The 13,331-nt window shown below is 45.7% G+C and overlaps 1 protein-coding gene across 1 annotated transcript in view; it reads left to right on the top strand.

The window, feature by feature from the left end:
- LOC103360166 (myocardin) overlaps nucleotides 1-12,642 on the top strand; it is a 25,462-nt gene extending 12,820 nt beyond the window's left edge. The window contains exons 4-16 of the mRNA XM_008285839.1: nucleotides 27-82; nucleotides 1,589-1,649; nucleotides 2,342-2,467; nucleotides 2,540-2,706; nucleotides 3,631-3,774; nucleotides 4,771-4,936; nucleotides 5,019-5,202; nucleotides 5,688-5,832; nucleotides 6,927-7,436; nucleotides 7,519-7,605; nucleotides 7,719-7,856; nucleotides 7,946-8,000; nucleotides 8,554-12,642. Of these exons, the coding sequence (XP_008284061.1) occupies nucleotides 27-82; nucleotides 1,589-1,649; nucleotides 2,342-2,467; nucleotides 2,540-2,706; nucleotides 3,631-3,774; nucleotides 4,771-4,936; nucleotides 5,019-5,202; nucleotides 5,688-5,832; nucleotides 6,927-7,436; nucleotides 7,519-7,605; nucleotides 7,719-7,856; nucleotides 7,946-8,000; nucleotides 8,554-8,978 (2,264 nt within the window). The 3' untranslated portion in view covers nucleotides 8,979-12,642. The remainder of the gene's footprint in view (nucleotides 1-26; nucleotides 83-1,588; nucleotides 1,650-2,341; nucleotides 2,468-2,539; nucleotides 2,707-3,630; nucleotides 3,775-4,770; nucleotides 4,937-5,018; nucleotides 5,203-5,687; nucleotides 5,833-6,926; nucleotides 7,437-7,518; nucleotides 7,606-7,718; nucleotides 7,857-7,945; nucleotides 8,001-8,553) is intronic.
- The last annotated feature ends 689 nt before the right edge of the window (nucleotides 12,643-13,331 follow it).

The following is a 13,331-nucleotide window of genomic DNA, read 5'->3' as shown; positions in this document are numbered from 1 at the left end:
TCAGCGACCTCTGTGTGTCCCTGCAGGCCTGAAGTCCAGCTGCCCTCCTCAGAAAGCAGACAAAGACCAGAGTGAAGCTCTGGTGAGTCCCATCTGTCCAACTGTGTGGAACACCTCTGACCTCCATGAGCTCAGTTATCTTTACATGTGGGAACGCGGTGGAACCACATCACGAGCTTAACGTTTCTTTAACAGGTTTTTTTCTCCACTGCTTGGTTAAATTACAGATGATGTCTCGATAGAAAGTATTAATCTGCATGTTGACTGTAAAAAGAAAAAACAGGCCAAAACTGTAAAATAATGTAAAAGTACTTTTTAAAAACTGTATTTAAATCAGAAAAAAAGTGAAAGGAACAGTCTGTTTATTAAGAATAAAAAAATGGTGAATAAGTGTTAATTGTTATATTTCAGATTTTGAATTTTTACAGCATTTGATTGTAAAATTAAAATATTTTTACTGTAAATCGCAAAATAAGTGAAAGTTTTGCAGATATTTGCTGTTATTTTAGTGGAAATCCTCAATATACTGAGGATTTTTAAAATGGTTAATAATTGTTCTAATTGTTATGTTATAGATTTTCACAGTTTTGCTAAATTACAGATAATATTTAATAAAATTATATCTTTATGTTGACTGTAAAAAAAAAAGACCAAAATTGTAAACACGTTGTTGTTGTTGTTTTTGTTGTTGTTTTTACAGCATTTTAATGTAAAATTAAAACATTTTTAATGTATTTAAATCAGCAAAATAAATCACAGTTTTACAGATTTAAAAAATGGTAGATAATAATGATCTAATTGTTAAATTAAAGTTATTTTTATATGATACATTTCCCTCTTTTGCAAAATTACAGATAATATTTAATAAAATTAAATCTCGAAAAACATTAATTTACATATTGAACATATTTTTTTTAAACTGTAAATAATATTCACATCAATAATATATATTTTTTGCAAATAGTAATTTGTTCTTTAACAGCCTTTGACTGTAAATTACACTACTTTTATTTATTAATTTTTTTTACTGTATTTAATTGTTGTTTTAATTTGTTTTTCAAAATAACTTGTTTGACAGATTTATGTTTGAAAGAAAAAAAATATTAAGGATTGAAAATAGTAAATATTTTTCAATTTTGAGATTTAACCTGTTTCGTGAAATCACAGATAAAATCACAGAAATAACATCCACATTAAAAAATAAATCTGTGTTTTAGTGTAATTTATTCTTTCACAGTGTGTGACCTTAACATGACATCGTTTTTCTGTGTTTAAATCAGCTCACAGTGCTGATATTTGACAGATATCTGCTGTTACTGTCACAGTTTTTAGTTTTCTAACATGTCTTTCTGTCTCCGGTGCTGCCAGATTGTTTGTTTTGTGTGTGTGTGTGGATTTATTTTACAGTTCGCTTCAACACTGACATGAATGTCTAGTTAGCCTCTAGTGTGTGTTTGTGTGGAGGATGTCTGCAGCCCGCTGCAGCCTTTCTGGGTTAATGACACTGAATCAGGCTAAAGCTGGCTCACCTCTGGCCTGGATCTCCTCCCTGTCATGTGTTGCTCTGACCCGCTGTCTCCTGCTGCAGCGTCTGACCGACGACTCTCACAAGCTGCCCCCTGGTGGTTCCGGCGCCGAAGCTGCACAAGGTGATTCCCGGCCGCCGGTCGCGTTTGTGCTTCACCCCGTTTGCTCCCGGCGCGCTAACACGTCTGCCTGTTGTGCGAGGAAAGCGAGCGTGTAAATGTGGAGGACGGCAGCGTGTTTCATCAGCTGTCAGTGCAACACAAATGTGACCTTGTCGCTCGCCGTAGCGCCGCGTCACCGGCAGACACATCATGATTGACAGGTCACCATGAAGCCACCACTCCAGCACGCCGCTGACACTCGCTGCCTTGTTATCTCACCTTTACCTTCCTCTAATCTGTTGTGGTGCCAGAAACCTGCATCAGCAGCACGTTGGGTTCTGAAGGAGTTTGTTCTCATCTTACAGCCTCTGGTACCTGCATGTTCCAACCTGTGGATTAACTCATCAGCTGCAGTCCAGACTGTAGACATCAGAACCTGCTTCAGTAGTTTTCTGGCTGTCTGAGGCTTCAGAACCAGAAGCGCTGCAGATTCTGGTTCTGACACTTAGCTGAAGTGTCTGTCTGCCCCATGCTGCTTCTCTCTCCGGGTTTCTCCTGCTTTGTGTTGCATTTGAAGCCCGTTGTGTTGCCCGCCTCCCTGTGGACTGAGGCTATTTCTCGCCACCTCTGCTGGTTTGATTTGGGCCCGGTTGCCTGCAGCAGAACCGTCCCGTATGTTCTGACGTCCCGTTGCTCTGTCCTGCCTCCTGCAGAGAGGACTCCATGCGGGGCCCAGAGGCAGAAGAAGCCTCGCCAGGCGCCGGACCTCTCCGAGCGGATCCAGCGCCCGCCCGGACCTGCAGAACCGCAGCACGAACACACCGTCTCCCTGGAGAACCGTGAGTCCCCCGGCGCTGTCTTATTTCCGTCCTCCCTGGCCGACCTCCTGACCTCTCCGCTCGCCTCCTCAGGCCCTGCTTCCTTCCCCGACGTCTTCGAAGATGACGTCTCCTCCTCCTCCTCCTCCTCCTCGCCCACCGAGCACCAATCGCAGGCCTTCCCCTCGCTGCCGGGCCTCTCCAGTGACCAACTGCTGAGCTCGGCTGTGGGCCCGCCCCTGAGCCTCAGTCCCAGCCAGGTGAGCAGATCTAACCAGGAAATACCTGAACAAACTCTAAACGTGCAGCTTTTTGCCAGTTAACATGTCCTGCTGTAATTATACACCAGGTACAAGCTACACAAGTGCATTTTATTTTGAAAAGCCAGCATGTATCTTGAACCCTCATCAGATTGTTTTAACATCTTTGAGCTTTTACTTTGAAAGTGTAGCACAGCCTCAACGGGGTTTTTTAAACACAGTTCTTTGCAGTTTTCGTAAAAAGCGTACAATGAATTGCTACCAAAAGTCACAGCAGACCACTCCTGGTAGAGCCGCGTGTTTTCATACGTAATTATTGTGTGTGTGTGTGTGTGTGTGTGTGTGTTTTTTTTAAAGATGCAGGACGAGTTAGCCGCCGAAAATTATGACAGAAGAATCTACAATAAAATTAAATCGGAGGAAAAACACATTACAGCGAAGATTAGCTGACTGATGAGACGATAAAAAGCTAAAAGTCTTATTCGACTTCGTTCTTTAAATGTTTGCACTTTGCTGTAACATCGTAAATTTATCTTATCTCATCTTAGCTTAGCATATCCTATCCTAAATTATCTTATGTTAGCTTAGCTTAGCTTATCCATCTTATCTTACCTTGTCTTAGCTTAGCTTATCCTATCTTATCTTACGTTAGCTTAGCCATCCTATCTTACCTTAGCTAAGCTTATCTTGTCTTGTCTTATCTTAGCTAACTTAGCTTATCTTATCTTAGTTTAGCTTATCTTGTCTTAGCTTGTCTTAGCTAACTTAGCTTGTCTTATCTTCGCTTATCTTATCTTGTCTTGTCTTGTCTTAGCTCATCTTATCTTATCCAACATCCAGTGACTCTGTAGACAATATAACGTTTATATAACACATAATTATACGTTTTGAGACCGACTGAACTTTTATTCATTCTGCCTCCAGTCTGGTTTGGCGTTGCTCCCGGCAACCGAGGGCATCAGACAACCCATGAGTGTGACACTGGGCGAGCCCAACGCCGTGGCAACAACCGGAAGGCCGAACCATGGGATGTACATGACCTGTCAGACCACGCCCCTGCTGCCGAAGGTGAGCTCTGCCACCACGCTGCTGCTCTCCGTTTAGTCTTAATTACGATGCAGCGTCTTCATGGTGAGCAACATGTGGACTGTTTGCGTGCGCGGCAGGTTTCCAGCGTTGGAGGCGAGAGGCCTTTGACCCGACAGGATGGTCACTCCTCTGCCTCCTCAACAACAACGCTCCGCTCTGAATTCATTACTGTCAATTTGCACTTGCGGGGGAGCTCAGCGTTCGCCCCGCGGGTCAACACGTTCACGCCAAGCAGCTCGATTGCATGTCAGAACAAGCACGCGCTGTCACCCGGAGATTTGTGAGGCATTTGTACAAATCGTGTAAGAGTTTAACCTTGACACGGGGCAAATGCTGCCGCGCAGCGGGAGGCGACGTGACATTTCCTCGCCGGCGACGCTGCTGCTCTTGAAACCAGTCGCTGTGGAGCCTCGTTGGAGTTCACAGTCAGCTCAGACTCTAAAATCTGAGCTTAAGATCATCTCTTCAAAATCACTTGAATCTCCTAAATCTCCACATCACGTTTAGAAAACTCTCCAAATGAATGCATGAACTAGATGCTGTGAAAACAGACAAACCTTCTGAGCTTCTTGGTCTGAGAACTATGATCGAATCAGAACCAGAGAACAGAGGAGCCAGTTGGTGGAGAAACATTCAGCTGATGGTGGAACATCTTTCTGCTGATGGTGGAACATCTTTCTACTGATGGTGGAACATCTTTCTACATGATGGTGGAACATCTTTCTACTTGATGGTGGAACATCTTTCTACGTCTGATGGTGGAACATCTTTCTACGTCTGATGGTGGAACATCTTTCTACGTCTGATGGTGGAACATCTTTCTACATCTGATGGTGGAACATCTTTCTACGTCTGATGGTGGAACATCTTTCTACATGATGGTGGAACATCTTTAGAGCTTTTAGAGGCTGTAAACGTGACACTGTTCAGGATTGTGGTCCAGTTTCAGTTTGTGGTTGTTTTGTGTGTCTGCAGACAGCTCAGCCCTCCAGCCCCACCTGCCCCTCGGCGTTAACCCCCGCCCTCAACTTCAACCATCTCCCCCGTCCACGGAAACCGCGGGACACCAAACCCAAGATGAGGAAACTCAAGTATCACCAGTACATTCCTCCGGACCAGAGGGGAGGCTCTGGGACTGGAGGTACCGATCCATCTGTTCTGCAGTTCCTCTCGTTTGTCCCGTCAGTTGGCTCTCGTGTTGAGGTGTTTGCGTTTGCTTCCAGGGGGAGGAGCCAAACAGAAGAGCCCTGCCCCCACCCAGCCTTTGGACCCGGCCTATTCCCACCTCCTGAAACAGCAGCAGGTCATCCTCCAGCTCCAGATCCTCCAGAACCAGCAGCAGCAAAAGCAGCAGCAGCAGCAGCAGCAGCGAGTACAACCACAGCAACAGGTCCCTGCTGCACCCAGGTAACGGTTAAACCATCCAGAACCTCCTCAGAACCAGCTGGTACTGTCTCTACAGCACCTTTATCTACTGACCAGAGTTCTACCTTCAGACTGTGAATGTTCCAGAGTTCCAGGTCCTTGAAGTCCACAGAGGAGGGTCCACATTGATCACTTTAATGGACTCATTCCATCATTTCTGACCCAAAATACCTCAAAGACATAAACTGACCACAAAAAGAGACGAAACGGACACAAGAAGGGTTAAAGTTAATTTAATTAAATTTCAGAGAAACACAACTGTTCTGGTAGAACCTGACACCAGATCAGGTTGACATCCTGCAGAACTCTGATTAGTAAATAAAGATACTGTAGATGCAGAACCAGCTGGTTCTGAGGAGGTTCTGAGTAGGACTGATGGGATTTGTTTGTCCAGATGTGGTTGATTTTCTCTGAGACGGTCCAGTGAGATGGTTTCAGATGCATTGAAGCTGCTGTTGTTCCTCCAGTGGAGACCTCGGCGATGCTCTGAAGTCTTCTGGAGCGACGCCTGTCCACGTCCAGCCCGTTCCCGCCACGACGAACCAAACCCCCGCCGACCAGAACCCCGCATCCAAGCCAGAACTCCTCCCTGCCAATCTGGTTGATTTAACGGTAAGAAGAACCTGAAAGTGGATTTAACTAAAATAAAAACACATGAACGGCTGAATGAAGCTTTAATTGCATCTGGTTTTGTTTTCTTCATTTTATATATATTTTTAATTACTAGCAGTAGTTTTCCTTTTAAGCAGCGCTGCTTTAGTGGAATAATTCCTAATTATGTTGGTCCTGTTATTTTTTTTTTATTTATTGTGTTTATTTTTAATCAGTTGAAGCTGTTTTATTTGATTTAAATGTTTATCTGGACACTTACATGTGCTTTTTCCTCCATAAATTTCTGATTTAATTTTTTTTTTAGCTGATTTATTTTAGGCTCTTTATTTGTATTTTTATTAATTTAGTATTATTTTTAATTTATGAAAACTGTTTTATCAGATTTGGAATTTGTGTTTGAATGATGCTTTTCACTCATAAATGTAGTATTTAAAAAATGTTTTTATTATAAGCTGTTTTTTATGTTTTATTTTTATTCAGTGAAAGCTGTTTTGTCAGATTTAGAATTTTTAAATGTGTATTTGGACAGTAACATATATTTTTTTCAAGAATACAGTCATGATTTAAACATTTCTTATATTTTAGAATACTATCATTATTATTATTTGGATTTTTTTGTGTGTGTTATTTTTAATCAGTTGCAGTTGTTTTATCTGATTTCCATCATTTCTGGCATCAGAACTTCATCAGTGCAGCAGATAAACACACGACATTTAGGAGGAAGAACACTTTTCATTTCTTCAACTGCAACCAAATCAATACGTCAAAACGCTACGGCAAATGAAGCGTCAACGTATTTAGGCTCGCGCCATGATTCTTTTTCTTTGAGTCATTTTGGACAATTCTGGGTAAATCTGGACTGAATCAGTTCTGGACAAATGTTGGAATTTAAAAACGTGTGTCTGGATATTTATATATGTTTTGCTATGATTTCAACATTTTTTTTGTTTAAGCTGATTTATTATCATAGTTTTTTTTTTTATAGCTTGTGCAGTTATATATCCACATGCTGAAGGTTTTCTTTATGACGTTGAACTATTTCCGCTCTGTAGATGTTGGTTCCAGCCTTAAAATCCTCTTTTTGTGTTTCTCAGGTGTCCGAGTTGCGGCAGCAGCTACGTAAGCGAGGCCTCCCCGTCTCCGGCACCAAACCCGCCCTGCTGCAGCGCCTCCGTCCCTTCCAGCTCCCCCCAGCCTGCCTCCCCCCGGCCCCCCTCTGTCAGCTGGGTCCCGGCCTGGAGCCCCTCGGCCGGAGCCCGGCCTCCAGCTCCAGCTCCGGACCCGACTCGCCCGGCAGCAGCCCGACCCAGCAGCTGTACACGACGCAGGACCGAGGGATCCCTAATGGGATCCTCAGCTCGGTGAGCCTGGTGGGCGAGCACGGCGCCCTCGCCAACGCCGTCTTCTTGGCTCCGGCCGGCGCCGCCTCAGAGGCCCCCAGCCCCAGCCTGCCCATGTCGTCGTCGTCGCCCCTACAGGGCGGGACGCCCTGGAGGCCGGAGGACCAGCAGCAGCAACAGCAGCAGGAGCTGAACGTGGAGCTGGAGATGAGGGAGCGGATCAGAACCAGGCCCAGGGAGCGCTCCACGCAGCCGGGCAGCGAGGTGAGAACCCCCGCCTCTGATCTCTGCTGCTTTCGTGGGATTTATAGAAACGGCCTCATTAACGTTTCCCATCATGCACCAGGCCTGCGGAGGATCCCTGCATCCGTTCCTGCAACAGGACCCAGGATGCTCCAGGGGGAAGCCCGACGCCGAGGTGCTGCTCACGCAGGTGAATGTACAAACACATCGGCTATAAATGCACATGAACGAGTCCTTTCAGCCCGACGTGTGAGCAATCTCTCATCGCCACCTGTCAGCTAATTTGGCCGGCTTTCTGATCAGGTGTTCTGCTGCCAGCCGTGTGATGTGATTGGCCATGACTTTGAGCTGCCAGTGCAGATTACGGCGAGTCCTGCTCAGACCTTACCCGGTGTTCGCAGCTTGGAGGAGGAACTACAGGAGGCGATCCAGAAAGCACAGGTTAGACTCTGCAGATAAACAAGAGGTTACCCACAGCGTCTCGTGTTCACAGACAACCGAGTGTTTTCTTCCTTTTTCTCTGGCAACAGATGGACCCTCGGCAGTCTATCGACGACATCCTGGATGAGCCCATCGCTTGTGTCGGTGAGTTTCACATAATTACACCTCTGAAGACGTGTTTGCTTATTAAAAAGTCACCAGGATGATGTTATTTATCAGCAAGAAACTGTAAAAACAGAGATTTTCTCTGCTATGTGCACAATTGTCCAAATTTGAGCTAAAAATCGGGACTTCACTTCAACATCACCGTATTCTCCGTGTTTCATTTAAAAACTTGGAGAAAAAAAACAACCACAAAAAGACACAAATCTGCTCCAGAAACAAACAAAATTAGAGCAGGACGACTAAAAACTGACCCAAAGACAAATAAAAGAAGAAAAGTGACAAAAACAGAACAAGAAGCCCAGGACGCAACAAAACCAGACGAGATGTGGAGATAAAACTAAAGACTGATCACAGAAACACGGAATTTAAAAAACGAGACACAAAATGACAGAAATGAGACAAAACTGTAAGAAATGAGTTAAAACGAGACGCTGAGGAGCTGCTCAGGAGGAGCTGCTCAGGGTTCGGCTGCTTGGTGAAGACCAGAACTTGTCAGGGTTCTGTCTGACCCGCTGTGCTTCGTCTCTTTCAGGTTCCGTGAGTGTCTCGGATCATAAAAGCCACTCGGACCTTCCTCCTCCTCCTCCTCCTCCTCCTCCTGCTGCTCCTCCGGCGGCCGACCAGCAGCACCACCGGGACGACACCTTCCTGCCGTCTCCGCTCTGCTCCTCGCTGCTCCTGGAGCTTCCTCCGTCTCCCGCCGTGATCAACCCCAGCCAGGTCCTGCCGGCTCCTCCCCCGCCTCCCCTCTGCACCTCCCCGCCGCCGCCGTCCGCCGGGAGGTCGAGGAAGCGCCGCGCCCCGACGCCGTTCGACGCTGCCGACTGGCTGGAAACGCTGACCTCCGGGCTCCGCCCCCTGACCCCGCCCGCGGCCCCGTTCGTGGAGTCCGACTTCAGCCTGGACTCGGACCTGAACGTGAACCGGGTTCTGGATCTGATGATAGAGCAGTGGTGAGGGCGCGGAGGGAGGTTCTGCTGGTTTCTGGACAGTGGCGGAGGATTTACGAAGGTCGTGAACTGGATGACTCCGACTGAGGGCACAAGAGAGCGTTTAGGGCTCGATCCATCCGTCTGATTGGCTGCCAGAGTTGCCATGGTAACAGGACACACCCCTCCCAGCTCTTAAATGCCCCGGCTGTGTTATTTTTATTATTTTTATTACCCCCTGGTCCAGATTATATCCTGCACCAAATATTCAAGGATACAGAACAAACTCTTTGACTTTATTTCAGAAGACAAAACACGATTTAAATCCGTTAAACGAGCGGCTTCGTGCACAAACTGAATTCATCAGGAAAGAAAGACGCGGTTCGGTTTTCCGACAGTCTGACGTCTGGATCTCAGAGTCAGCGGCTCAAATGAAGTTACAGCCGGATTCAGGACGACTTGCTCTGATTGGTTCACGCAGCAGAAACATAAACGGCTGAAGTCCTGTAGAACCGCCTCGTGGCTCAGTCGGACGTTAAATCTCAAGTTCAGCAGATGAACTGAATCACAACACGACATGCTGTCATTGGCTTCAGTCCAACATGTTTTAATGTTTTCCAAAAAAGAAAACAAAAGACAAAATATCCGGCTGACAAGCGTTCTAACAGCTGAATATTCTGTCCATCAACACTCACATTCAAAAAATCCACTAATTCAGAATTTACTGATTTAATGCAGATTTTTTTCTTTCATTATTATTAGTTTTTATTCCAAAGGGCTTTTTTTGCATTTATCTCAGATTTTATTTTTTTCCTTTTTCCTCAAAAAGTCACACCTGTGATTGTGAAAAAGCCAAAAAAGAAATATTTCTCCATTTAACGTTGATGTAGCCGCTTATTGTTTATTCCTCTGCCTGAAAAACACAAAACACGTCATCCAGACCAGGCAAGACAAACGTTTAAGGATACAGGTTAAGATTTTGATTTTGTTAGATTTTTTAAAATTTTATTTTATACGCCGATGACACAACTTTATCTGTTACAGAACAGTTTAAATGCAAACTAGTCGAGGCAAGAACAGTCACTTTGGGTGCAAAATCTGCATTATTTCATGAAACGATGAAGATATTTTCATTATTTTTCACCTCGTAGGTGTTTAATTATGTGACGTATGGACACAGAACACAACCTGGAGGTCTTCCTGTCCTGTAGGAGTAATCTGGACCGCCGGGGTATTAACCAGCCGGGGGTGTATTCTGGGTAGTTTGTTCCACGAAACCTCAGATTAAACCCTCGCTCAGACCTCGGATTTAAACGCACTCGCGCCCAGGCAGGAAACAGGCGACACACCTGAGCGCTGACCCAGTCGGCCGCTCGCTCAAACAAAAAGGAAGCCTGGTTGGTTTAAACGTGCTTCCCGGTCGCGCCGCCAGAATGTTGTTCCTGACTGATCTCCAGAACGCCACGGCGGGTCCGGGCCCGGTGTTGACTCAGCCGCTCATAAAGCCCACTCAGAGTGTGTGAAAGCCAGACAGCGTGAGAGGCTCCAGACCTTCACCCGGTGCCAGACACACAGTCGGCATGCGGAGCGACGCCGCTGGCGGCGAGCGGCGAGCGTGTTGCAGACGTGTGCGGCTGCTTCTGCGAAGTCGACACACAAACGCTTCCGTGTGTGTTTATCAGAAGTCAAACACACTCGTAGCTGTTTGTCGGCCGACGTGTGAGCGGATGAAGACGCGTCGGTGTCCACGGTTTTAATCGCGGCCTCTGTGCCAGCGGGTGCTGACGCCGCCGCCCGCCGTAATCATCGGAACAACCACATTAGCGCCGCCGTTCTCCAGGAGAGCAATCAGCCAGAAACGGACCCCGTTCGAATGCACCAATCAGCCGAGTGAGAGTTTGCTGGTGGCTCGGCGGAAACAGGTGGTCATTTTGTTCCCTGATTAACCCCCAGCAGCGTCTGGCCGCCGCTCGCCTGCTCGCCCGCAGCCGGCCGAGCCAGATTTAGCACGATTTATAACCCGACACCAAGGCCACACCTGTTCACTTTGTGTAAATTAATTCCACAAATGCATCGCTGGACGCTGGTAGACCTCTGGGACACGGAGAGAAGAAAAAAACTCATGTTGGGAGGATCGGCACAAAGAGGACAATCAGGTGACGCACGAGGATCGACATTCGCTCATTATGTCGGAGAGTTAACCTGCTTATCGTCGGGATTCTGACGAAAACGAAGCGGTTCTGTTCAGTTGTGGGACTTTGGTGATGCAGGTTTTCCACATCCAAGATTTAGCAGCTCTTCAAAAAAAACCCAGTAGTCCTACAAAACAAACAGCTTCACTCACATAAATGCAAACTAGTCGTGTTGGGAGGAAAGGCAGGTGACATATGCACCTCACAGCCTCAACACGGCGAGCTACAGACCTTACAAAATGAAGAACCCAACAATCCAAAGCTGCCGTTGGACTTCCTCTGAGCAGCGGTGGGAAGGAACCGAACCCCCCACATCTGAGTAGAAAAGAGTTTATTATGTCGGTCAGTTAACCAAGATTTAGCAGCCCGTCAAAAAAAGAAAAAAAAACTGTTTTAATCACACAATTGCAAACTAATCAGCTACAAGCTGCAGCGAGTTTTATCCAAAAACTCCTTGAATTCGGGCAAAAAGGAATCAAATGTTCCTCCGAGCTCCAACAATCTGACGCTCAGATCTCAAACCCGACACATGAGCTAAATCCAACATACTTGGGTGTGACTGTGCTGCTTTATTGTGGCGTTTCTACATCTAAAATGTATTGCCCCTTCAAAATAAAACTCACCAACGTGTTGGGAGGAACGACTCTGATCAGGTGACGCTGCTTTCATATTCCGGCAGAAATGACTTCACTATTTGTTTTCCGTTCTCGGGTCCACTTACGTTAATGAAAAATATGCGACAGCCTCCATTAACCCGCTGCACCACATCACCGAGGATCCCATCTACATGAAATTAAACCGTGACCTTAATTGGCTTCGTGTCCCATCAGTCACTCTGCAGGGCTCTCATTGGCTCCCAGTCATTTGAATAAAACGTCTCTGTCTGTATTGTGTGAGAGCAAAGCGCTGACTTGTTTGTATTTTGGGCGCAGAAACCTGATGCTCGTGTCGTTTCTGTGCACGCCGCCGCCGCCGCCGCCTCGTTTCCGATGACAGACTGACGGCGAATTATCGGAGCGAGATTATCTGCAGCCTTCTGCCGAACACTTCCTGTACAGCTTTCACTGCACAGACGATGAAAAATGCAGCAGAGTGCGGACGGACGTCTATGATAATCATAGCGATCGATAAGCACCGCCTGCTGCAGGAAAAAAAAAAACGTTGATAGGCAGGAGAGTAAGATGCTACCTCCTGTGACTTCCACTGCTTCACGGCTAACACCAGTGTTTTCCTTGTTTCTTATTTAATTTCCAAACGCTGGTTTCCTGGAACCCTCCCGAGACGTTTCGTCGAGCTGAGCTTCGACCCTCGGCGTTTCAGACGGTGAAGCCGGAGGCGTTTCAGGAAGCCGTTGGCCGCTCGCTGCTAACAAAACGCCTTATTCTGAAAAAAATGTGAGACAAAATAAAGATGTGTTTGCTTTTATTTATTATGTCACTTATTTGTCCAAGAAATGTATTTAAAAGCATTGAGAAAATTAAAGTCTTAATAGATTTTCCATGTGCTGCGTCTGTCTTCCTTTCATCCGAGCCGCCTGCTGCTCTGAGGATTAACCAGACTTTCAGATTTCACGAGAAACTGTCCCAAATTATGTCTTATCAAACACTGATGATCGCAAAGCAAATAAAATATTCATTTGTTCGCTTCTTAAACGGCCACGAAACATGCACACGGTTTGATCGTTAATCTTCATGATGATGCAGTGAATGAAACAGGACGAGCTACGACCTGCAGTCCATCGGCGTGACGACGATACGACCTGATGTCCTTCTACCGCCGTGAATCAATCTGATGTTATTTAAAATGAATTATGGATGAAAATAAACCCCCCGAGATGCATCAGAGGCCTCACATGTTCAGGTCACGCACACGCAGGAAAATCTTTAATAAATGCGAAACCCAACGACGATGTTTTATCGGTTTAATGATGTTAGTTTTTAGCATGCTAACGCGAGCTAATTAGCATGAAAACAAGGTACAGCTGCAGCTAATGGGAATATCAGCAGCTCTGCATGTATTTATTCATGAGCCACAACATCTTTACAAACAGGATTTATGTTTTATTTTTCTTACAGCATTTGACTGTAAATTACAGGATTTTGATTTTTTTTTTACTGTATTTAAATAAACAAAAACAATCATTATTTTACAGATATTTCTTTTTTTTTTGTAACTATTTTTTAAAAACA

The sequence above is a fragment of the Stegastes partitus genome, unplaced genomic scaffold (genome assembly GCF_000690725.1).
Source record: "Stegastes partitus isolate 25-593 unplaced genomic scaffold, Stegastes_partitus-1.0.2 Scaffold418, whole genome shotgun sequence".
Taxonomy (NCBI): Eukaryota; Metazoa; Chordata; class Actinopteri; family Pomacentridae; genus Stegastes; species Stegastes partitus.
The sequence above is the reverse complement of the archived record's forward strand: the minus strand, read 5'-3'. Positions and strand labels throughout refer to the sequence as shown.